General features: G+C 31.6%; 1 protein-coding gene across 1 annotated transcript; it reads right to left on the bottom strand.

Annotated features, from left to right (window-relative positions):
* Window positions 1-400: 400 nt before the first annotated feature.
* Window positions 401-27,176, bottom strand: LOC127709870 (glutamate dehydrogenase, mitochondrial-like). The gene is made up of 12 exons (XM_052215547.1): window positions 26,656-27,176; window positions 20,739-20,939; window positions 19,410-19,496; window positions 15,650-15,738; window positions 11,820-11,918; window positions 11,057-11,194; window positions 10,273-10,410; window positions 9,157-9,237; window positions 6,783-6,906; window positions 5,330-5,421; window positions 4,422-4,484; window positions 401-3,212 (listed from the first exon to the last, which is right to left on the bottom strand). The coding sequence occupies exons 1-12, from the start codon at window positions 27,044-27,046 to the stop codon at window positions 3,093-3,095; spliced, it is 1,623 nt and encodes a 540-aa protein (XP_052071507.1). The 5' UTR covers window positions 27,047-27,176; the 3' UTR covers window positions 401-3,092.

Here is a 27,176-nt window from a genome sequence, read left to right as displayed (position 1 = left end):
TTGTCATTATAATTTGAAAACCATAGGTAGAAGGATTCATAAGTAACTGAATGGAAATGTCATAAAGTGCCATTTTACAATATATCCAGGACCATAACTCCTGAACAGTAAAAGGGAAAATCGTTGATATGGATATTGACCACCATTTTGTCATTAGCATCAACATATTAAAATTTGAAAAGCATTGGTGTAGCGGTTCATTAGTTATTGCATGGAAACTGTTGACAGCCACCCGCCTATCCCCTGCAATACTTCATCAAATTAATGACTTGTTTTTTTCCTTCAGAAAACCCAGTTTTTAAAAGAAACTCAGATTCATCTGTATTGATTTAATCCCTTATTCTGAACCCAAGCACATTAACTCTACAACTATAAACACTGGCTGCAGAAAACAAACAAATTTTACTGATAATACCTTTTATTATAAATAAAAAATGAGGAGTAAACTTTTAAGATTCAATCAGCTTTATGATGATATGGTGGTTACTTTCAAATACATGTTATTCTATGTGTGCATAACTCACTACAAAATTGTGCAAATAAAACTGTCAGATAAACATTTACTAAACGAATATATATAAATTTTTGACTAACATTCTTAAAAAAAAGTAGTGCAAGTTCTACATATATCATACAAGCAGTTCACCATACTAATACACCACACATTTTTCAATGATATATGCAAATGAAACTGGCCACAATGGAAAAAGGGACCTTAAATTAAACCATATTGAAATAACAATGAAGCTGAATTTTTAATAAAAAAGGTATAACTTCATTATAGTGAACTTTGTACCTTATTTTGATATTTTTAAACAAATTCATTCTGACATTAAAAGTATGTAATTGTGTCGGTTTAAAACCAAAGTAACAAAAGGTTATGTGATCAGGCAACCAATTTTCTATATAAATCTATGCAGTTCAAGCAATCACTTTTTTTATTCCATACATCATGTTCTTATAGATACTATTAAGGACTGCAAAACATAAAAGTTTACTATAAAAAATGAGCATTGAAGTTAAATTGGTTTTTCTTGCCACTTTTGCACAAACACTGTGCAATGGTTGTTTTCTAAGTATAAGTGAGCCCTTGGATAAATATATCTTAAATTTGTGCAAGTAGTAATATCATTTTAATTTCCTATTTCTTAACCTCTGAACTTAGTATAACTAATATCAATTACTAATGCCAATATTTAGGTTAGACTGTTGCAGTTTTCCAAAAATGCTTATTAAATTGGAGAAAATTGTAAAAATATAGGCACAGATTCTATAGAATAATTCTTTGAGATTGCTAAGTCTCTATGAATATTCTAAATAACCATATGGGAAGAACATTCATAGATGGTTATATAAATACATAAACATTAACAAGATTTCAAAATAGATGTATACCTAAAATACAACAAAAAATTTAAATTCAATCCTAAATTTCATCAAATTCATTTAACGAGTCTTGGAATTAAAATATTGTATTCCATATTACATACACAGAATTGAACTACACAACTTAAATTGCTGCAAAATGAGTCCAAGTTAACTATTTAAAATTACATCCATACAAACTTTCACACTGTAATATAAATATAAAAACTAAAAGCATGAATCTAATACATGTAGTTTGACCTTGCAAAGAAATTATACTTTGATTTCCTTATCTAAGTCCAGAAAGTTAACATTGTTTAAAGATCATTTCATGCAAGTTCTGTTTAATATATCATATATTTCTTTAAATGCATTAATTTTACTTTTACTGATTTTAATGGATAGCAAGTATTTTTGGTCAAGTCATACTTTGTACATACCGGTAATTGGTTCTCCTAAATATTCATGTTCTTGTAAATAGATTTTATGTTTTCTTATATGCTGACAGAAACAGAATTTAAAAAATTTCGACCAGGAAAAAAAAATGGTCTGTTCTATTCACACTCAATTTAAATCAAAGAAACGCTTAATAAACAATTTCCAAACAGACACACCTTACAGTATTCATTACTTTAAATAAACATGCACTCTACATACAAAGTTGACTTAAATTCAAACAATACTTGTATCACACTTTGGTCTATCACAACACCAAATAACAAAATTGACATTTAAAAGACATGTTTTAACAAGAACTTAACAATAAGAGGCAGATAAGGATTGTAATACAAGAAACAATTTCTGACTGACAAAACAAATAAAATCATAGCAAAATACCAAATCACTTCAAGGCTATATAGTACTCAAGCTTTTTTATGTTTCTTTCAACTGGTCAGTTAAATTCTAAAGTTGATTAAAAACTATTTAAACTATTCTGTTTTGTCTATAAATATGACTACAAAAAAATGTTTCCTTAAAGAGAGCAGCCACCTTAGAAACAATGCAGCAACATTGGGTCCAAATAGTAAATAACAAGACAACATCCTATATTTAACTCATCTCCCAACTTCATATTTAATGATACAAGTTCTTTTTCTAATTTTTTCAATCAGTTTCTATGTCAAATATTAATTTCTAAAATTGTTGGTAGCCATTTTTAATGATGATTTCGGTCTACAATCTTATTCTAAATAGGGATCACATATTCAATAGCATTAATCAAAATTATAATTGAAATAACCAATTGACAGATAATATGGATTACGTAAAAGCATTTTCATAATATGCAAAATTTTGAGGCAGAATAATATAAAATGCATTTTGGTCTAATAAAGATTATACATGTATTGTACAGTTCTTTTGATTTTGATTTTTTGTCCTTTTCAAATAACCACCCTACTAAACATTGTAAAACCTGTTCCAACCTTGAATTGCACCCATTTTTTTTCAAAAAGCTGCAGTTGAATACATTGCTGAGATGAGATTCATATACAAAAACATACCTATATTTTTTCTTAATCATAACTGATTTAGTAATTACTAAAAGTATAGAAAAATATGCCCTTCTTTGGTTTTTATTACATTTATTTAAAACAATGGTTTTTATTAACTTGATTCAATGTAATTTTTCTAAACAAAAAATTATTGCATAAGACAACTAAAACCTTCTCATCATATATTGCCCCCAACAACTGACTACATATTCAAAAGCTGCTAAAACCTAGTTTTTATGTAAATGTAAGTCCAGCTTCTTCATAAACTTTGAAGATCTTTTCTACAGAGGTTATAAATGCTGCTGTTCGTAGATCTAAACCGAGATTGTAGGTCATAGATGTCCTCATGATATTCTGAAAAAAGAAAAGAAAAGGTTTATCAATATTTCCTTATCAAAATTTTTCATGGAAACAAACATAAAAATCAAGTATGGCATTTAAACATGTAAACTCTACAAAGTTCAAATGGTTTTATGCAATTTTGGTAGTATTTTGGTATTCATTTTATCACATCTGAACCATATGAGGTTCACAGTGACCTATATTGGTTAAATAATATGTTGTGCAATATGTTTCTTTTACTACCAATGGTTGGTACTGTAGCTGGTGGTCTATCATTTCCCAAGTACCACCCCCAAGTAGCCAGTGCAAATGATACTGTAAATTTCCAGCTCATAAATTAGGAACTAAGGTTGCAACTCCCCGACACAAAGATGACCTTAGCCACTTTGGGCTGTTAATTGTTTATCATACCCTCAAATATTATTTGACTTTCAACACTAGTTGTCTCAAGCATTCCTGATGAAAGTTACTTCAGAAACATGTCATACACACACAAATCAGTATCATACATTCTTTATGCTAACCTGCTAATTAAGATTTTTGTTAAGTTATGTTTGTTTATACACATACTAGTAACAACACCAAAACTATTGCCTTGACAAAGTTACACATACTAGTAACAACACCAAAACTATTGACTTGACAAAGTTTTGAAATATATTCATTTAAATGAAAAATAAAAGTAAAATCAATTAAGTATCAATTACAGTATTTATATAATTGCCTAAAATATTACAGTATAAGAATGTCAAGAGCATGAAAATAAAGATGACTGCTGATAATAATTCATATTCAAATTCGGATATTACAGATCTATGAAAAGCATCAGTATGACTAATTTACATTCATCTTAAGTTGCACTTATGTTGTTGTCTAGAAATAACAAGTGAAACTGCGAGCTACTGCTCACTAATGATACCCCCGCCCAAATACTTCAGTAAACAAGTTGTTGTTGAGTGATGATTCTGAAGACGCATCAAACGGTATAGCCGACTTATATAAACCCTGAAACCAAATTTCAGAAATCCAAGTATTGTAGTTCCTGAGAAAAAAATGTGACAAAAAATTTTCATGTGACGGATGGACGGACTGACGGACTGACAGATGGACGGACAGACAGAGGTAAAACAGTAAAGCTAGGGTATAAATATATCTACAATGTTTCCTATAATATAGATTTATGACATGCTGTAAAACACTTTGATCCTATTCAAAACTTACCCTGGCAGATCTTTCCATTGAGTATTCTAATCCTGAATGTACTATGTCTTTTTCAGAAGCACCCTAAAAAGTAATATTTAATTAAGGAATGTCTGTAATATTTTTTCTGTCTATGAAGAAATAACATTTTTGAGGTTATTTTGCATAGACATCATGAAAAAACGTTGATGACGTCACAGTCACATGACTAAATTATGTCTGTGAGCTGAAAGACAAAAAAATTTCAGCCAATCAGGAGACGTGTTACATCCAAAATTAAATTATAAGATAATAAAGAGTTCTTTTTTTTTCAACAACTTGCTTTATTTCTTAAAAATGCAAGCAACATAAATTTATTGAACCTTGGTGGAAATAAAACAGTTAAAGAGTTTCTTCATATTCTAGAATTCAGACATTTAAGGGCTGGCTCCAATAGATGTACTGTTCATGAGATAATTTTCAGGTAGTAATCTTGAACATTCTAATATAAGAAGACACACACCAACATGCACAGATAAGACCATATGGAAAGAAATGCAAATAAATATAAATATGGATAAGCTTGAGATTGTATTGTGACCCCTAAATATCTAATTTTTGTAAACTTGTATTGTTTGGTTGCTGTCCTTATGGATTTACAACAAATCTCTTTTATTCACATTAGGCTCAAAGTTAGTCTCACTTAGCCCTTAAAGTATGTATATTTAAAAAAAAAATGCAGTAAAAACCAGAATATGTGCCCATCGGATACCATGCCCAGCTCAAACTATGACCTTTTCATGTCAAATGAACTGCAAAATCTAGGTCAAAACCCTGAACTGGTTTGTTTTAAATTAAAAAGTTAACATCATAATGAACATTTGTATTACGTTTCAATTTGATGGGACCACAACCTAATGGTAACCTTAAACCAATATTAGATAACTTACAGATATTCTTTTTTCAAACTCATCAGATGCTTGGATAGGTATAGTTCCACCTTGTTTACCAAACTTCCTCTCTAGTGATCTCTGTACACTTTCTGTGAATAAAAAGCATTTCATCCATTTATTTATATTTACATAAATAAAAGCATACATAAAATGATCCTGTAAATATTACCTTAAAGCCGGAAAAGTGAAATGTAATATTGACTGCATGTTATATCAAGCATCCTTTATAACAATGTTATTTCAATGGCCTCTGAACTGAGGACAACTGAGGACAATTGACGGAGGCAACCCTTCAACTACAGTACTGTTATCCAGAATCTTATGCATTACAAAAAGAAATAATACGTTAGAGCTTGTATAAATTGAAATAAAAATCTGCGAAATTTTGGCACATTTAACATTGTGGCTAAACATGACATCTACAAATGAAAATTTTCATACTGAAGGTTATTTTGTACTTCTAGGATTCAAGTTTGATTAATATCAAATCAAAACGATGTTTTTGAGGTAGGTGTTGTTTTATTTACGATAATATTGTAGTAATCCAACATTTGTTGATTCAAGCAATTCAATATGGCGACTCACTCCTTAGTTACGAAATGTCAACTGTGGATTTGACGGTAAATTTTAGCTGGTGTAAAGAAATGTAACATAAAAATAGCATTAGAATTTCATTTAAAAAAAACAACTTTTTAGGCTTGTTTTTTTTTTTAAATTAATTTTAAAAGTACTGGCACCCACTTAATTTAATTATTTTAGTTAAGGTGCCCTCCGCCATATACAAAAGTATTAAGCAGGTCCTCCTAATACATCGAATGAATAGAAACAACCATGTTCTACAGACTGTTAAATATGTGGATTTTATAGATATAAACGTTTTGAAAGTTCTTTCACTGTTCATTTTGTAATATCAAAAGAAGATGCCTTGAACTTTATACATTATATGAAACTATATTATCACATTAATGAATGGTTTTAGTTAATTTCTTCCAATTGTCAATGAAATATAGCTTTTCAGTTTATTTAGAAAAGTCTAATGAGATGGCTTCAAAGACATATTTTTAAGGGAATTTAATGGCTCCAGTTAAGACCATGCCTTGAAGGTACTTTATTTCTGAAAGAATAGCACTACAGTACTTAAATTTTTAAAGAACTTTTGAATTACTGTCTGCAATGCTGCATCCAAAATCAATATGCAGATGGACCTTAGAATCATATAATTATTTATTCATGGTTTAAAAAAAATAACAAGAAGAGTGAGATACTGAACTTACTAAAAGTCTATGAACCAAACAGTCTGCTATCATTGAACTGTCAGGCAATAAACTAAATATTAATGTCACAGTAAACTGAATAAACCTAAATCTTCTTTTACTTCTCTTTGTCTAACAGGCAAATAAAGTCTCAGATGAAAAATAAAATTCAGTAAGAAGTATCATTATAACCTCACCAAGCAAATAATAATTTGAGTCCTTTTCATATTTGAATGTGAGTCTGCCATAACTGACATGGTTCAAATTCTTAAGCCACTCAAAGTAAGATACAGTGACACCACCAGCATTTATGTAGAGATCCTGAAAAATACAATGATTTATTTTGGTTAATTGATTATGTGCAGTCCATTTGTAACAGACTCATTGTGAAGCATCAAATTTTTACTTAGAGTATCTCACATAGTTACATGCTTTAAGGTTCAGAAGTCTTGTTTGAAAATGACAGGATAGTTGATTCACAATTCACCTTCTGGCCTAGATAAATTTCTCATACTATAATTGATACTTTAATTAGCTACAATGAATTGTACCAAGTCAAGATTCTTCTTTAGAATCTGTCCTGTGTTTCTATTTTTTCTATTTCATTAATAAACAAGAAATGATTGTAACAGGATGCTGTTATGAAGTCTCCCAAACGAAGCTCCCATAATTCATAATTCCCAGGGTCGCCCGACATTGGGCAAAGTCCAGTGAAAATTGGTTTGGTCCAGTAAAGTTATATGTATTAGTGATGCCTGGGGACTAACCCTGTATATTATTCAAATCATCTTGGCATGACAAACCAGAATATATATGGTTTAGGGGTGGGGATCTCGACCATTTTCAAGATACTAGAACATTGGGGTGGGGGAAACCTCATGTACTGACCCTATACGTCATTCAAATGTTTGAGACATGACAAACAGGAATATATACGGTTTATGGGTGGGGATCTCGACCATTTACAAGATATCAGAACATTGGGGGTGGGGGGAACCCCTGGGGACTGACCGTATACGTCATTCAAATGTTCGAGACATGACGAACCGGAATATATATGGTTTAGGGGTGGGGATCTTGACCATTTACAAGATATATGAACTTTCTCAAATGGCAGGGGGTCGGGATGACCCCTGGGGACTAACCCTGTATATCATTCAAACAATCATCGTATGACAAACCAGAATATATATGGTTTAGGGGTGTGGAAATCGACCACTTACAAGGTATTAGAACTTTCTTAAATGGCAGGGGGTGGGGGTGATCCCTGGGGACTAACATGGTATTTCATTTGATTTGCTTTATCATGACAAACCAGAATATATATGGTTTAGGGGTGGGGATCTCGACCATTTACAAGATATTAGAACTTTCTCAAATGGTAGGGGGTCGGGATGACCCCTGGGGACTAACCCTGTATATCATTCAAACCATCTTATCATGACAAACCAGAATATATATGGTTTAGGGGTAGGGATCTCGACCATTTACAAGATATTAGAACTTTCTCAAATGGTATGGGGTCAGGATGACCCCTGGGGACTAATCCTGTATATCATTCAAACCATCTTAGCATGGCAAACCAGAATATATATGGTTTAGGGGTGGGGATCTTGACCACTTACAAGGTATTAGAACTTTCTTAAATGGCAGGGGGTGGGGGTAACCCCTGGGGACTAACCCAGTATTTCATTCAATGGGCTTTATCATTTAGAACATTTTCAATTAAAAAGATTGTGTCTATCACAAATGGTTTTCAATCTATAATCATTTGAAAATTTTTAAAAATAAAATCCCATAGGGTTCTATAGTAAAACCCTCTTTTCTTTTTGCCCCTCAAAGTACCCCTTTATAAACCCCATTGCACAAACAAAACCCTGATTGTACCACTAGACATGTTAGTCTAACATACTGTGAAACCCTAAGTTAATCTGACAAGCGGTTTTGGAGAACAGGTGCGGACAAGTTCAAATTTAAAAGCGGCGGAAGAGGAAGAGGAAGAGGAAGAATAATAATAATAATAATAATAATAAGAACTGAGTAAAAACAATAAGACTTCCCCAACTTCCAAGACTTAATAAAAGAAGAATGTGTCTGAGGACACAAATGCCCTGCTCAAGCTTTGCAATTTTCCAAGTTAACAAGGGACATAAATTTATAATGGTAAATGACTCACTGCCCAAATAGAACTCTGTCTGTGTGTTGTGATTCTTAGCATTGTGTATGAGTTTCCTAAAATTTGCATGATGCAAACTTAAGTTAGAATGCGGAAATGAAAAAACTTGCAATTTTTCAAATTATAAAGGGGCATTACTCTAGAAAGGTGAGTGACTCACTGCCCAAATTCAAACTCTCTCTGCCAGTTTTGGTTCTTAGCATTGTGTATGAGTTTCATAAAATTTGAATGAGCAAAACTTAAGTTATAGTGCAGAAACCAAAATGGGACAGACGTAGAGTCAAGGGTAACACTTCATGCCCCCTTCGCCTAGCTGCAGGGGCAAAAGGTGGAAGGTCAAGGGTAACACTTAATGCATCCTTCGCCTAGCAGAGGGGGCATGAAAAAAAACTTACAGGAATAACCAGGATATTTCTTTCATGGAAAATCTTGTCTGCTCCCATTGTAGTTGGTCCATTAGCACCTTCAGCAATTATCTGAGAAAAACAACATTCAGTTTATGTTATCATATTCATACACAATTACTATTTGTAATTCACATATATCTAGAATCAAGAAAATGTATTTTGAGCAAAACATGCTTTAATCATTAATTTGCTAAAAATTATGTTATAGTTTTAAATACAGGGTAAATTTTTAAAAACTGTAAATTCATAAATTTTCGTGATGTTTATATATATGACTGTGAAAAATTGTGACGGACTAGGTTTTACAAAAATTAAAAACTTGTATTTTTTAAAAAATTTTGACAGCATTTATTTCTATGCAGCATTTCCTGAAATCACAATAATTTTATATCACATTTCTATCTATTATTCAACAATTGCAATAATAAATGCAAGCAATAATTTCAATATTTACAGTACACAATATTCCTAATTTGCTTTGTTAAACTATCTGTTTTGATTTACCCTTACATGAGGAGATCAACCCAGACTCGCAGACCAGCAGCTCCATATCCAAGCCTTTTCAGTGAGAGTATTTTCTACAGAAAGCTACTTGCCAAAGTCTTAGTCTGAACCAGACATCTTTTGATAGTAATTTACCTACAAGTAAACTAGTTACCTCTTCCTTACTGCCTTAATTCAATGAACAACAGAGTATTTCTTCTGACGGTAAACTCCTAACCTTAGTCTTGATTAGTTAAACATTTCTAATAGTAAACTACTTACCTCAACTAAAAGAGCATTTCCTTCACAAAGCTACTTACTTGATCATGAACCAGATGAGCATTTTCTTTAATAAGCTACTTACTATAGCCTGAACTAGATCAGCATTTTCTTCAATAAGCTACTTTTCTTAGTCTGAACTAGATGAGAAATTCTTCGATAAGCTACTTACCTTAGCCTGAATCATATGAGCATTTTCTTCAATAAGTTACTTACTTTAGCCTGAATCATGAGCATTTTCTTCAATAAGTTACTTACTTTAGCCTGAATCATGAGCATTTTCTTCAACAAGTTACTTACTTTAGCCTGAATCATGAGCATTTTCTTCAACGAGTTACTTACCTTAGCCTGAACCAGATGAGCATTTTCTTTGGTAAGCTGTCTTTCACTAGCAGCAGGAACAAGTATATCACATTTCTCCAGCAACAAGTCACCATCATACTCCTGAGCACCGGGGAACCCTTTAACTGTACCATTTTCCTGTAACAGAACAAAAATGTACCATCAAGATAAGAATAGAAACCATCAATAGTGTTAAATATTACTGCATATTTCAGTAAGGGATAACTCAAAATAATTACTGGATTTATAAGTTTTTTTGATTGTTATAGCCAGACTGACACCCTCTTTTCCCTTTCTACACCCCTATCCCAACAAAATAGCTTTAACGAATTATTGGTTTAATGTCAACATTTGTGTATTTTGTTTATTTAAAAAAGTCTTTCATTCTGTTGTTTAATTTTATTTCTTTTTGTTCAGTTTTAAGATTTTTGAAAAAAAAATTTATTTAGCATTAAATGCACATTTTAATTATTTCAGATCAGCAAAATCTGAATATGTTGTGAGGCTTATCAATAGTATTCCTCTTGTAATGTTGTAATATAATCGCTCTAGTTTAATAAATGACATTGTGACATCTATAAGGTCACATTTGTGCAATATATCTCTAATTTTAAAGAATTTCAAGGTAAAGACAGGATCAGTATTCAAATATTTTCAATGCAAGTCTGGCTGAATTTTATAGACTTACTATGTGAATTAAACAGAACTTTGTTTTATTTAAACTAACCTTTTTACTGTATTTAAATAACTTCAATGAAGCATAATGTAATACATATGTACTTACAATTTTGTAATCTTCTAATTCCCTTGGACTAATACCATCTATGTTATATATACTGCAGTCAATTTCCTTAACTCCAACACATTTAGCACCTGCTCTGTGGAGATATCTCATACTGTGAAGTCCTACATTTCCAAATCCCTAAAGAAAATTAGAATATTCCTACACTCCACACTTTCAATAGCATAGCTTTAATCTATTTAGTTATTTAACTTCGCAGAAGTGGACTCCAATAAAATGGATAAAATAAACATTATATAAAAGTCCCTTACCCTTTCCCTAATTGTGGTAAGGCCAAAAAAAATATATATGTCTGTTTAAGGTTACATACTTTAAAAAAATACGGTAGGTAGGTCGGTATTTCCATTTTATTTTATTTTTTATGACATGATTTTGAGTCATGCCGTTTCGTCTTGTCGTGGTCCGAGTTGATCATGGGCTGAGTTTACCCTATTTTTAATGATTGGATTATTTCCCTTGATAATTGGTTGGAAAAAAATGGCGGCAAAGTGTTCATTGTGAATTTCCTTAAAACAGCTGTCATATTCATGATTGTGAACATTGGGATGTATCAGGCAATTGATTTATATTATTTGCAACACTAATTTCGATTTTGACACAAGTTCAGTTTATTCTTCGCTTTACGACGGAAATATAATGACTCAAAAACAGGGTCGGTCAGGTAACCGTAAACAGACATATATTTTTTTTTGGCCTAACTATAAAAAATTGCAAAAATCCTGCTTATTATTGTAATGCAGCTTACCTGAATGATGAAGGTTTTGTCATTGAATCCTGGAGTGAGACCAATCATGCTGGTATAACTAGCCTCCATAATGAAGTTCTCAATACCATGGAATACACCCTGTTAGATAGTGCATAAACAATTAAATTTCAAATAAAACTAAATCTAAATATATACAGTCTATTTAAATAGATAGTCTTTTTGACAAAATGTAGAATCCTATGCTAATTAATGGTCTAAAAATAAATTATTTTTTGGAATTTTACATTTGAACATAAAATTATTCATTTTTATCAAAATTAAGAAACTTTAATTAAAAAAAAAAATAAGAAACTGTTACCAAGGATCAAATATAAACACAGTAAAGAAATATACTTTATAATATTACATAATTTACAATTACCAATATTTCAATCACTTCCCATTACAATCTAGCTTTTCCAAGTTAAAATATACTTTATCGCTTTTTTTTAAAAAATACACCTTATTGCCATTTTCCGCCATTACTAGATATCACAATGGTTCCCATAATTTTTTTTAGGTCACAATAGAAAATGTCTGATGCCACAAAGGAAAAGTGATTGTTGTATGACGTCAATAGTTCAAGTGTCGCAGATTCCTAAATAAGGTCTATTGACTACTTTATCTAATATAAAATACATGCATGTACATCTGTTCCATTACTGAATGGTATAAATCTTGAAAAAAGAACTAATTTTAAACTTTGATTGAGATTATTATTATTTATATTTTCATTCCAAGCAAATAAAAAAAGAATAAAAATTGGTACAGTGCTTTAAATACATGGCAATTTTCTAAGTTATGAAGAGGCACATTCCTTACAAAAAGATTTTCACAATCTTGTAACATTCTTGAGATACTGTTGAGACAATACTACATTTTATCAGTCCAATGCAATATTATAAAAGGTTCCTGTATGTTAGGAAATGAGTTTTAGTGCAAGGAATCAGATGAGTCCTTGTAAACTATAATTTTGTGTTATATTACCAGAATCAAATTAAGATTGGAAATCACAATGCATTAGAATGATTCCTCTTCATTTCTTAACTATTTTAATTACATATTAATGAAAGTGCAATAGAATAGGAGAGCACAGAATGGGGAAATGAGACTGAAAATCTCAACAAAACTTGAGACAAAACAAAGTAAAAGATGTGTTTCAAAGACCCCAAAAATGTCAGTGAAATACTTTTTTTTTTTACATTTATTTCACCTGCACAAAAATGGAAATAATACGATTATATCAACCATAGAATCATTGTCAATATTCAATATAACTGGGCAAAAATTAGGTTAATTTCCAAATATGCAATTGTTGCATAAATTATCATCTGGTACATTTTGAATAAACCAGTGTAGTTATTCATGTACCTATATTAAAACAAGAATGCACATGCTGAAATTTCTCACTAGCATTACCAGTTATGATTGAATTTTATGTTGTGAGTCTTCTGACATGAAAAACATCTTACTACAGGTATATGGGTATCATATAAACATAACATTATAAATAAACCATGAAAACAAGATCAAGATAAAATGAGCCCTGTCAGACAGACATTTACAATCATTCTGTACACCAAAATATAGAATATGTTATATTCCTTTTACAAATAATATCTGAGAAACAAACCTAATCATGAAACTTAATGTTGAACAATGAACCATGGAAATGAGGTCAAGCTCAGATGCCCTCTATCAGAAGGACATGTCCACCTCACAATCAATCTATACACTGAATACAGTTGATTTATCATTTTTAGGATCTGGGAAAAAAACTTTATTACAAAAACAAAACATTTACAAATAAACAATGAAAATGAGGTCATGGTCAGATGGATATTGTTAAGACAGACATGTAAACGAAACAATCATTCCATAACCAAATATAGTTATTCTATGAGATTTAATTTTGCAAAACAGACCTTATCATGAAATCTAAACATTGACCAATGAACCATGAAAATGAGGTCAAGGTTAGATAAACCCTGTCTTACAGACATGTACACCTTACAATCATTATATACACCAAATATAGTTGACCTATTACATATAGTGTCTGAGAAACAGAACAAGTCAAGAAAACTTAACATTCATGACTGAATCATGAAATGAGGTCAAGGTCAGTTGAACCATTTCTGATGGACATGTAAACCTTGCAATGATTCTATATACCAAATAAATTTGCATTACTATCAGAACATATCAGTTTGACGACTATTTTGAGGCCCTGTCCCCTAGGTCATGGTCCAGTGACTGAATTACTCATAATAATTAACCTAAAAAGAAAAGAAATTCAGAACATGAGGCATCTGTATACATCTGATATGGATTATCCTGTTCTACTACATTCTGAAATACACAGCTTTTAACAAACAGTCTACTCCACACTGAAGCAGGATTAGCATCGCTATGTTTTGCATTCTGTGACTTCTGTGTCATTTGTCAGTTGGATGATTGCTGTTATTTTTTGTTAGCTTTCAATATGTGTACTTCTTAACCATATTTAAAACATAATCAAGAACACATCCTCTGCAGATAGACTAATGTAGACAATACATCAATAATAAAATACAAGAATTACCATAACAGAAAAAGAAGGCAGACAAGAACAAAGGATTTTCTAAGAAGAAGATACATTTCTATAACCTGAAGCCATGCTGAAAATACTTTGAAATGATTAAAACTTAAATTTTTCAACAGCTGTATTCTTAATATTGCTTCCCAGTATAAAAAAAACAGTCAAAAATTTTTTGTTGGAAATTTACTATTTATTTTTTAATCAGAATGGATTTTCGAATTACAAAAAGGAGTAGGTGTGGTCTGGGTCTTATTAACAAAGAATGTACCCTCCCCAACAAAGAGTTCATTATTCTAAGTTGAAAAGTGTTTCAATAATTTAATACGTAAGCAGGTGTGATATTGAAATAGAAGCATTTTGTGTGTATATATTTACACCCTAAATAAGCCAAAAATTTAGGTTTTGATGAAAGTTATCAAAATCTTATGGATTTCAACCACATTTAGGTTTAGGAAACTTACAGCAGAAGTTTTGACAACATAAATATTCAAGTCTGACAGACTATTTCATTTTCTTTTAATAAACATAGTGTTGAACAGTTTTTGTCGTCCATGCATGCACTATATGCTTCTGATCCTTTAGACCAAAGGGAATCAGCTATTTCATTGACTTTTGTGAAAAATTGAAAATAATGCTATCTTGACATCATGAAAAGAACCCCCATAAAGGAATTTCAAGAGAGTCCTATCTAGTCATTGACATTGGTTCAACTATGAAACATTGTAATAATGGCCATTTTATTGTAATACATGGACCTTATCAAACCTGCTCCTCTCAGGGTGTTACTATATTTCACTACTAAGTTATGTGACAGTAATTACAGACATGGCAATACCAAGTTATAGTTTTATATAGCTTCCTTTTATTGTATAACAGTGAAAAGCAGGCAAATCAAAGTGATGATTTTAATTTTACAAAAAAATAATTTAGCATGACTATAAGACCTAACAATGCCTTTACTGATCTAGTACATTTTTGTTATTTAAAAATTTGATCTATTCTTTTAATAATTCTTTTTGTAATACAGATAAAACTTATATCATTTCGACATATGAATACAAGATGAGGAATATAAATTTACAATAATGAGACACGCAACACTATGAAAAAACAGTTATTCTACAATTTTGGTGTCCCTGAACAATCAATCACCAAATTAAAAAGTTGTGTGAAACTTATATCTGTAATTCAAAATCATCACTTTAAAATGATAAAATGACAGTCATGCAACACTTTATGAACATCCTACCCTTCCTGTTGCTGATGTACGGCCATGTATTCCTCCCTGTGTGATTGGTTTACCTGTTACACATGCTGACGAATTCATATCGTTATAACCTGAAAAATATCAAATATAATATAAACCTACCCTACCAGTGGCAGAAATCCTACCATGGATTCCTCCCTGTGTGATTGGTTTCCCAGTTACACATGCTCGTGCATTAATATTATTCCAACTTGTAATATGTTAAAGCTGAATGTATAAGAATTAAGTTCATTTAATAAACCTTTTAAGGAAAATATGCAAGCGTTTCATAAGGCATTAGGCTGGCTAAATGCAACATTTTCTTGAAAGAATTTGTAGCAATAGTGATTTAATTTACTCCAGAAAAAAAGCAATTTTAACAGTTCAGATGAATACAAATTATGAAATTACCCCTGTAGAATCAATTTCATTCTGAATTTGTCAAAAATCACATTCCAATATTAACATGATAGAAAGCTTAACAATTGGGCATGAAGTGATATAAGTTGATATATGAATTTCATAGAAGACAAATAGAAAGTCAAAATAGTGCTTAAGCAAAATCAAGATTTGCAAATCTATAAATCTACAGATTCAATATTTTTGCATTAATTGTACTCTATGTTGTCAATTAATATGATAATATTATGCATATTTTATAAATACTTGGGTAATTTCAATGGTAGATTGGGATGGGTAGTTTTCTTTTTCTTTAGTAAGCTTGCCCTACCCACCAATGCATAAATAAGGCAATGTTATTTAGGTAAAATTTAGAAATGTAACAGACTTTTAATCTAGTTAAAATTATATTTCAAATCATACTGGAATATTTAGACAAGAATGTTTTCAGCTACAATTTACAATAAAATTGAGAATGGAAATGGGGAATGTGTCAAAGAGACAACAACCCGACCATAGAGCAGACAACAGCCGAAGGCCACCAATGGGTCTTCAATGCAGCGAGAAACTCCCGCACCTGGAGGCGTCCTTCAGCTGGCCCCTAAACAAATATGTATACTAGTTCAGTGATAATGGACGTCATACTAAACTCCAAATTATACACAGGAAACTAAAATTAAAAATGATACAAGACTAACAAAGGCCAGAGGCTCCTGACTTGAGACAGGTGCAAAAATGCAGCGGGGTTAAACATGTTTTTTGAGATCTCAACCCTCCCCCTATACCTCTAGCCAATGTAGAAAAAACAAACGCACAACAGTATGCACAGTAAAACTCAGTATAAGAGAAGTCCAAGTCCGATGTCAGAAAAGGAAACAAAAGAAAATAAACAAAATGACAATAATACATAAATAACAACAGACTACTAGCAGTTACTGACATGCCAGCTCCAGACCTCAATTAAACTGATTGAAAGATTATGTCTTAGCTCCAGACCTCAATTAAACTGATTGAAAGATTTCATCATATGAATATCAGGCACAATCCCTCCTGTTAGGGGTTTAGTATTATACCGTCATAAAATATATGAGAAGAACATAACCCGTGTCATGCCAACAACTGGTTTTAGAATAAATGTGTTTAATTCCGATGCAAAGACCCTATAAGTGAATCAATATTAAAGCCAAAATATGCAATTGAGGTGAATACTAACATTTTTGTGCTTTGTAAAGAATATTACCATAAAAGATTGGATGTGAAATACCCGAACGTATAAGATGTCTGCATGTTGAGTTATATTTACGAATGATGTCCTTATACCGATGATAAAATTTAGTAAATGTTTTGACTAGTTTATGATATCGAAAACCCTGGTGTAATAATTTTTCAGTAATACATAAATTTCTCTCGCTAAAATCTAATACGTTGTTACATACACGAGCGAATCGTACAAGTTGAGATATATAAACATCATAAGATGGTGACAAGGGAACGTCACCATCTAAAAATGGATAATTAACGATAGGAAATAAAAAATCATCTCTTTTATCATAAATTTTTGTATTAAGCTTCCCGTTAGTGGTCATTGTTAGTATTAGCTTTATTTAAAGTAAGTTCAACGGATTAAATTTCTTTAGTATACATACTGAAGTCCTCATTATTGAGAGCCAATATATCATCCAAATATCTAAAAGTATTGTTAAATTTTTGTATCAGATGTTGTTTCAATGGGTCTTTGCTGATTTTAGTCATAAATTGTAACTCATAACAATACAAAAACAGGTCCGCAATAAGTGGTGCACAGTTAGTCCCCATTGGAATCCCGATAACTTGACGATATACGGAATCTCCAAAGCTAACAAAAATGTTATCAAGTTAAAATTCAAGGGCAGATATAGTATCAAAGCATGTCCAATTGACATAGTTCTTTTGTTTGTTGCTACTAAAAAATGACCTAAAAGAGTTTGAACATATGTATTCGCATTCCGACTTTTTAAATGCCCATTTAATTAGGTGTGTGAATTTTTTCTTAATAAGAATATGAGGCAAAGTGCTATATAGGGTAGAAAAATCAAAACTTTGAACAGATTCAAAATCACCAATATATGCATGCAATTTATCAAGTACTTCCAATGAGTTTTTGACACTCCAAAAGTAATTAATTCCACTATTTTCAAAGGCCTTATTTGAACAATTTATTATCAGGTTTTTACGATTGTACCAAGTGTACTAGTAAGTAGAATAGACAATTTAGTAGTGGAACAATGACTTGAAGACGTAATAAATCTATATTTGTCAGGTGATTTGTGTAGCTTCGGAAGCCGGTACATAGTTGGGACTTTCATTGTATTTGGTTCTGCTTGTAAAGAAGTAGCTAATAGTTTATGTTTGTTACATATATCTTTTTCTGAAAATGAAGTCAGTTGGAATGTTGGTGAATTCGTGATTTCCTTTTGCAGAACCTCAATGTAAAATTTACGTCAAACTATAATGATATTATTAGCAGCTTTATCAGCCGGGACAAAAACAAATTCCTTGGCTAGTTCTTTAAGTTTATGTTTGATACGAGAAATAGGATTTTTATGGTTGTTGTTAAGAGTAAAATGTTCTTTAAAATGTTGTATACGTATATCAACTATCTTCATTACTGAATTAAAAATAAAGTCCAAAGATTTTTTGTCAGCTTTTTCCCGTTTTATCCATTTCAAACAGTAAGAACGAAGTGAGTCGTCGATGATATTACGACACTCATTCCAATTAATAATTGACGGGGGGCGATATTTAGGTCCTTTACTGAGGAATGATTTTAACTCTTGGTCGCAAACAATGTTAAGGTCTCCTGTTATAACATGGGAAATGGGGCCATAAGTGTATTCCGAATTACTACAATTACATGACGTAGGTGTATTTTCACTGATATTTACATCTTTACAGACTTGGCTATAATTAAACACAAATTTCCGGGTAGATTTCTTGTAAATATAACAAATAAGAGGGAGTTCAGTATTATCAAAATATCCAGGAATTTGTTCTTTAACAGAATGGTCGTTAAATATACCAGTAATATTTACAAAATCAAAACCTTTATTGACATACTTTATTTTAATAAAATGTTTTTTACAAGCACATTCCTGTTTCAGTTATTACAATAATTTTAATTTACTAGATGTATTTATTTCATCAAAATTTAAAAAAAATATCCTGATATGGTAACATAATATTTCAGTCAGATATAACAGAATTAGACTGAATAATTTTCTATTACAATAAATGTCTACATTATGCATATATCATTTATATATTCTAATAAGAATAAGGAAAATTTTGAGAAAAAATAAAAAAAGTTTTAAGATGGAGAACTAACCTAATGTATTAGAGTAGGTATCAGCAATCCAACTCATCTCCCGTTCTCCTGTTCCCATATCTGGTGCAGGTACATCAATGCCAGGTCCTAAATAACAAAATGGACAGATGTGAAAAAACAATGCATTTTTCTGCACCTGTCCCAAGTCAGGAGCCTGTTGTTCAGTGGTTGTCGTTTGTTGGTGTGGTTCATAGTTGTTTCTCGTTTTTTATATGGATTATTGAAGGCCGTACTTTGACCTATAATTGTTTACTTTTTACACATTGTGACTTGGATGGATAGTTGTCTCATTGGCACTCATACCACATCTTCTTATTTATATAGACTGTTGGTTTTCCTGTTTGAATTGATTTACACTAGTCATTTTGGGGCCCTTTATAGTTTGCTGTTTGGTGTGAGCCAAGGCTCCATGTTGAAGGCCGTACTTTAACCTATAATTGTTACCTTTTTATACATTGTGACTTGGATGGAGAGTTGTCTCATTGGCACTCATTCCACATCTTCTTATTTATAATGGATAGATAATAGAGTTTCACACTTAAAAAATCTGTAATTTCTTTTATTTCTATTTTCGGACAAAAATAAACTATTCATGCATGAAATTACTGGTAATATAAAAAGTTCAACAATATCAGAGAGGACATTTTATGGTATTCTGAAAATTTCAACTGAGAATATTTTGGAAATTGTTTTAAAGAGTTCCAGTGTCACCTGTGTTGAACATATTGTATCTGTCCAAGGGCTTTTACTTAAAAAAAAAATTCTTTCAACTTTTTAATAAATATCTTACAAGAAATGTGGGCATGAAATCACTAACAGTGTTATTTTCCATATATTTCTATTCCCAAGGGGATTAACTCTGTAAAAAAGTTGGTCATCACTCTTCAAAGACCTTACCAATAAAAGCTTTTTCTACAAACTATATAAAAATATGACAAGAAATGCTGGTGTGAGAGTTCTTACAGTGCAATGTTTAATATAAATCACATTTAAGAGAGACATAACTCAGGTGTAAAAATAAAAGATCAGCACTATTTCTATGTTCCCCACAACACTTTAAAGTGAGACAAAACAAGGTTGTCTGCTCTCCAGTTAGGCAGAAAATAGTTTTGTTATAGAAATCCCTAAAGCTAAATTAAAAACTTTCATCAAAATAGGAAGTGCTCTATAATCATGTCTTTACCATGGAGAAAGCTACAGATGCAGAACAACAAATTTAAACTAACATAAATATTTGTGTTAAAATTCAATATTCTGATACAAAATGTGAACAGAGTGATGTTTAAGTTTTATAACACTTTCAGATATTTTTTTCTTCCATTGTCATACCTATAAATCCTTTCTTTGCTAGTTCCACAGTCAATCTACGAGTAATCTTTTCCAGCTCCTTCTCAGAGTAATCATTTGGATTAATTTTAACTCCTGCTTTAGCACCACCAAAAGGTACATCAACTACAGCACATTTATACGTCATAAGTGCAGCTAAGGCCTTCACTTCATCTTCATCTACTAGAGGACTGTATCTTATACCTTTTGAAGACAAGGAAAAGAAAATACAATGAATTGTTTTTCATATCACTTATTCAAGCTCTTAACACCTTGTTAATTAAAATGTGCAAATGTACATGATGTAACATGTTAAGATTATCAATTGACAAACATGACCATACTTTTAATTTCCAGAGTAGCTTTGTTTCCCAAAGTTCTGAGTCTCAGTGCTGTAAAGAATTTACACTAAACGTAAAGTTATTTAAAACCAATCTGCACAAAGTTGAAAGTACGACACAAAATTGCAGTAGTGGCTGCATTGTATAGTAATACTTATTTATGAAATGAGTGAAATAGACAATAGTCAATGCTATTTTGTACCTACATGTATTAATGCATTGAAATTCTGATATTGAAACAGATATGTCATAATATACTTAGGATGAAAAACTATATCAAAAGCCTGTCTTTTTGTTTGATAAATTTTATAATCAACTTAAAAACATTTAGTTTCAAAATTTCCTTATTTACCAAAGTATTGAAAGAGAAATTTTTTGATTGTGTACATATAGCCATATATCATTTATAATATAGACAGACTCATACCACAATAATGACAGACTTCTACCACAACGCATACAGACTTATACTACAATACAGAAAGACAGACTGATACCACAATATAGACAGTCTTATACTGCAATACAGACAGACTTATACCACAATACAGACAGACTCATACCACTGTCAGCGTATATTTGTTCCTAATAATATTTGTTCCTGGGGGAAACAATATCATAATAATATTTGTTGTGCGGAAATTCGGTCATGGAATACTTCTTCCAACTGTATTATATTTGTTCCACTGATATTAGGAACTTATATCTTATATGTTGATGAGTATAACAAATGTTCCTAGTATGCTGAAGTTTAAAGTTTACACCTGAGTGATTATTATCAAAATCAAAACAGGTTTTAAATGCTGATTATATGATAATTACGTAAATTGAAAAGTGTTAGTGAGTTAGATATTCACCTGTACACAACACCTGAATGTATAAACATGGAGGCTGATGAGTATGAGAAAATATTTATGTTCTTAAATGATGGAACTTATGTTGAAGATAAGTAAATATTTTGACATGTTCAGCTATGAAATATAAATGTTAATTCTAATAAGACAAATATCATTTAAATGTTAAATATGCATGCCAGTAATTGTGGATAATTTGAAATGATTATTTAATGTCTACAACATTGTGATCAATTATTTCCCATATTCACGATACATGTTCTTTCACCAGTATTATTTCTACTATAGTATATCAGAATAATAATTGTAAATACTAATTTACCATTCTGGCATTAGTAATAGATAGAACGTAATAATATTTTTGGGTCGGAAAAGATATTACATAATACTTTTTCCAATCGGAATAAATATAAAATAATACTTATTTCCAATCGGTATAAATATTACATAATATTTTATCCGATTGGAATAAATATTACATAATACTTTTTCCAATCGGAATAAATATTACATGATACTTTTACCAAACGGAATAAATATTACATAATACTTTTTCCAATCGGAATAAATATTACATGATACTTTTTTCAATATGAATGAATATTACATAATATTTTTTACATTCTGAATAGATATTACATGATATTTATTCCTTTTACACTAGATATAACCTAATACTTTTTCCTTTTGGAATTGATATTACATAATAATTTTTTTTCTTTCGGAATATATATTACATAATACTTTTTCCTAATAGAAAAATATATATATATTTCTAAATAAATTTATTTTTGTTTGCAATAGATAATACATAATACTTTCACCATACCATAATAACACCTAGGGATAAAGGGTTTAACTGGCAAAAAAATAGAATAATTTATTATGTAATAAAACTTCCTATTGGAATTTATTTTATGTGATAAATATTCTGAGGCATCCGTCCTTTTATAATGCTTATTGAATATTTTCCACCATAATATTTATTCCAAAGATAATTTACTATGTAATAAAACTTCCTATTGGAATTTATTTTATGTGATAAAAATTCCGAGGCATCGGTCCTTTTATTGTGCTTTTTGAATGTTTTCCACCATAATATTTATTCCAAAGATAATTTATTATGTAATAAAACTTCCTAGGCATCGGTCCTTTTATTATGCTTATGGAATAAATATCACATAACATTTATTCCAATTGGAACTTTTGTTACATAACAAATTATCTTTGGAATAAATATTATGGTGGAACTTATATTCTATGACACCACAATACAGACAGACTCATACCACAATACAATCAGACAGTGAGACTTATACCACAATACAGTCAGATTTATACATGTGTACCACAATACAGTCAGACTCATACCACAATACAGACAGACTCATACCACAATACAGACAGATTTATACCACAATACAGACAGACTCATACCACAATACAGTCAGACTCATACCACAATACAGACAGACTCATACCACAATACAAACAGACTTATACCACAATACAGACAGACAAGACATTCAAATGGTAACAGCATTCAACATGTTCAAATACCAGTGTAAATCTGAGTATTTTCAAAAGCCATTTTGTCTAGTCCTTTTTGTTACTAGGGATGAGGGATGGATAAATACCCTGCCACGTCCAGTCTGTGTTTATGTTTGATGTTTTTCTGCTTTGAATCGATGTGATGAGTTAAGCCTTCTTCAACTGATTTTTATAGTTTGTTCTTATGTCGTGCTGTTACATGTACACCACTGTCCCAGGTTAGGGGACGGTTGAGCGCTCACAAACATGTTTAACATATTTATATAAAAATATTTTTATCCATTTGATGAGTTAAGCCTCTTTCAACTGATTTTTATAGTTCGTTCTTATGTTGTACTGTTACACCACTGTCCCAGTTTAGGGGGAGGGTTGGGATCCCGCTAACATGTTTAACCCCGCCACATTCTGTATGTATGTGCCTGTCCTAAGTCAAGAGCCTGTAATTCAGTGGTTGTCGTTTGTTTATGTGTTACATATTTGTTTTTCGTTCATGTTAGGCCTTTTATAGTTGACTATACGGTATGGGTTTTTCTCGTTGTTGAAGGATGTAAGGTTGCCTACAATTGCTAACATCCACTTTATTTGAACTATAGTGGATAGTTGTCTCATTGGCAATCATACCTCATCTCTTTATTTTTATATACATTTGTAGGACCATGAGAGAATGGAATACTGCAGACTTCACCATCAAATCTGCCACTGTGGGTTAATTCATAGTGCACTGGACATTAAGCAACCAACAATCAATCAAGCAATCTAATTCATATTGCAAATATTTTTTTAAAACCAAATGGCTTATGCGAGCATGTATCGCTCACCTGGTAAAAATATGCTACCTGTAATTTCGCAAAACTTTTCAGAATTTTGGGTCCTCATTGCTCTTCAACTTCAAACTTTATTTGGCCTTTTTAATTTTTTTGTTTCAAGCGAGTGTTTTGGAGACAAAACTTACAAAATTTTAATCCTGGTATCTATGATAAATTTATTGATAATTGAGATTTACCTTTACTGCAATCAGTAATAATTTTTATCAGTGGGGCAAGTTTGTTGGTCTTTTTTCAGTTGGATTACACTGTATACATAAAATCTTTCCTTAAATCAGGGCATTTCATAACTAAATAGGGATATTATCTACCACCAAGTCAGGTTAGTTTGTTATTTCGGTAAGTCTGTTCATTATGTTAACGTCACATAAAATGAGCATATGTACCGAACAAAAGAAATTACCAGCCAGCACCATGTAAGACTGAGCCCAGAATTGTACAGCAGTAATAAACAAGATCAGATATTTTTATTAACCAATCAGGGTGCCTAATATTTGCCCAAAGTTAGAGCAATACAATCAAATGAATAGACCATATCGCTATTTCGGAATCTGCGACACTTGACCCGAGAATCTGCGCCACTTGAACTATGGACGCCATACAACAATCACTTTTCTATTGTGGCATCAGACATTTTTTATTATGACGTCAAAATTTACAGGAGGGAACCTTTCCACGGGAGGGAACCTTTGTGATGTCCAGTAATGGCGGACAAATAGCGATAAGTTGTAATATAATTCAAAAAAGCAAAGTAAATGATTAGAGTAATTGAAGTACATTTGAAGTTCATCATAACAAACGGACAAATACGGCTGTATTTACACCTCAAAAACTACTCTGTGTACAGACTTACCTGTGCAGTTTGAAAAGTTTTAAGGCCTGGCATCCACTAGATATATAAAAGTTAAATGCATTTTGTGTTTCAGAAAGATAAAATCTTTTTTGGATTTTGATGGGCATTTTTTTCGTTCCTGCTGTTGGTGTAAAAATAAACAAACACCTAAATTGATACTGTCCACTCAGTTACACCCTTTAACTCACCTATTATTGTGTAGATATCTATTGGTCATGCCAATCGAGGATAATCAATACAATGCAATACAGTTGTTACCTGAGAGGGAGCATCTCAAAGATTTACCCAACTTAAGTTTATTTTTACACCTTCCGCAGGAACAGAAAAAAATGCCTATAAAATTCAAAATCCAAAAAAGATTTTATCTTATTGAAACACAAAATGCATTTAACTTTTATATATCTAGTGGATGCCAGGCCTTAAAACTTTCCAAACTGCACAGGTAAGTCTGTACACAGAGTAGTTTTTGAGGTGTAAATTACAGCCATATTTGTCCATTTGTTATGATGAACCTTAAACAATGTGTACATGTAAATGCTCTTTTGTTCCGACTTTGGAAAGTTCCGGGCGGAAAGAACTAACTAGCCGAAAAGTTCCGGAGTAACTTATTAACTAGTTACTTTGTTCTTCCTCTGGTTTAAAAGTTCCACCGGACCAAATTGACTAGTTGAAAAGTTCCAACGGAACATATCAACTAGTTAGAAAGTTCCTTTTTGCCAAATTAGTCAAAACCGGAACTAACAAACTAGCCCAAAAGTTCCAACGGAACTTATCAACCAGGCAGAAAGTTCCATTTGGAGAACTGATGCAAAGTAAAAACGCAACATATTATATTTGAACCTTTCAAAGGGAAACCAAGATACTGATTACAAAAGTCAAAAGGAACTTATCAACTAACCACAAAGTTCCTCTTTGGCAAATAAGTCAAAACCAGAACTAACAAACTAGCCCAAAAGTTCGAACGGAACTTATCAACCAGTCACAAAGTTCCATTTGGAGAATTGATGCAAAGAACCACATGAGGAGGGGGGTATTCTTCCCTCTCTTGAGGGTACTATGAATATTAAATTTGCAAGATAATATAACTTATTCCGTTTTATGTGAACTATGAAATACAACTTAAATTTTGCATATTTGTCCCCAAAGAAACCCCTTTCAATGAGTTGGGTATTCTTGTAAATTAATGATTTGCTCTTATACATACTGCTACTCATTCTTCCCCCTCTTTCTACAAAAAGGACGAAATATGGTATATTCAGAACGATGTAACTAGTTGTTCTATTCCGCCAGAACTATTCAACTAGCTATACATTGTTCCGGGCCTTTTCAACTAGCTACTTTTTTCCAGAACTTTTTGACTGCACTCGGAATAAAAGAACTAGTTGGAAAGTTCCATCTGAACGAAATAACTAGTTGAAAAGTTCCGCCGGAACAAAGTAACTGATGATGGAACATAGTGGCTGTTACATACACATATGATATGACCAAACATGTTACCTCCTTTGCATGGTGTTCTGTGCTGACTGTGTTGAGCTCTCCAAGCCTCTATCATTTCATACTCCCCATTGTCACGGCGAAGAGGGAAACTGATTTCTACCATGTGATTGCAAGGTTTGATAATTTTCAAGATTCCCCTCACTTTCTTCCTTTTATCTTCCTTTGAGAGTTTGCCTTTCATGTTGTCCACCAGTTTTTCTTCGAGGAGTGTCGCTGCCTTGTCGTAAAACTTGTCAACAGTCTGTGAGAAGGTCAAGTTATCTTCATCTTGGACTGGGTCAGTTGAAAACGGGCGACTTGCTGACAAGATACCTTTCGACTTCGAAAGAGTTGCCTTCAGATCAAATCTGGGGACTGTGCGGAGCATTTCTGTTGACACAGAACGCAGCATCTTTGTTTCTTATGAAGTTTGTGGCTTATTTTCCTCTTAAATACCTTGCAATCTAAACTTTCTGACTTCACTGCTTGTTATTATCGATATTTTTATTGTTAAAATTGACCTTGAAACAAATTTCCGGAGG

Source organism: Mytilus californianus, unplaced genomic scaffold (genome assembly GCF_021869535.1).
Source record: "Mytilus californianus isolate M0D057914Y unplaced genomic scaffold, xbMytCali1.0.p SCAF_7, whole genome shotgun sequence".
NCBI lineage: Eukaryota > Metazoa > Mollusca > Bivalvia > Mytilida > Mytilidae > Mytilus > Mytilus californianus.
The sequence above is the reverse complement of the archived record's forward strand: the minus strand, read 5'-3'. Positions and strand labels throughout refer to the sequence as shown.

Excerpts from the sequence above, each read along its gene's own strand:
- LOC127709870 (XM_052215547.1), bottom strand. The coding sequence starts at position 27,046 with ATGCTGCGTTCTGTGTCAACAGAAATGCTCCGCACAGTCCCCAGATTT. Across the intron at positions 20,940-26,655 it reads CAGAACACCATGCAAAGGAG|GTATAAGATACAGTCCTCTA; the intron begins GTAACATGTTTG and ends TGTCTTCAAAAG. Across the intron at positions 5,422-6,782 it reads CTCAAATTATTATTTGCTTG|AAAGTGTACAGAGATCACTA; the intron begins GTGAGGTTATAA and ends TTTTATTCACAG.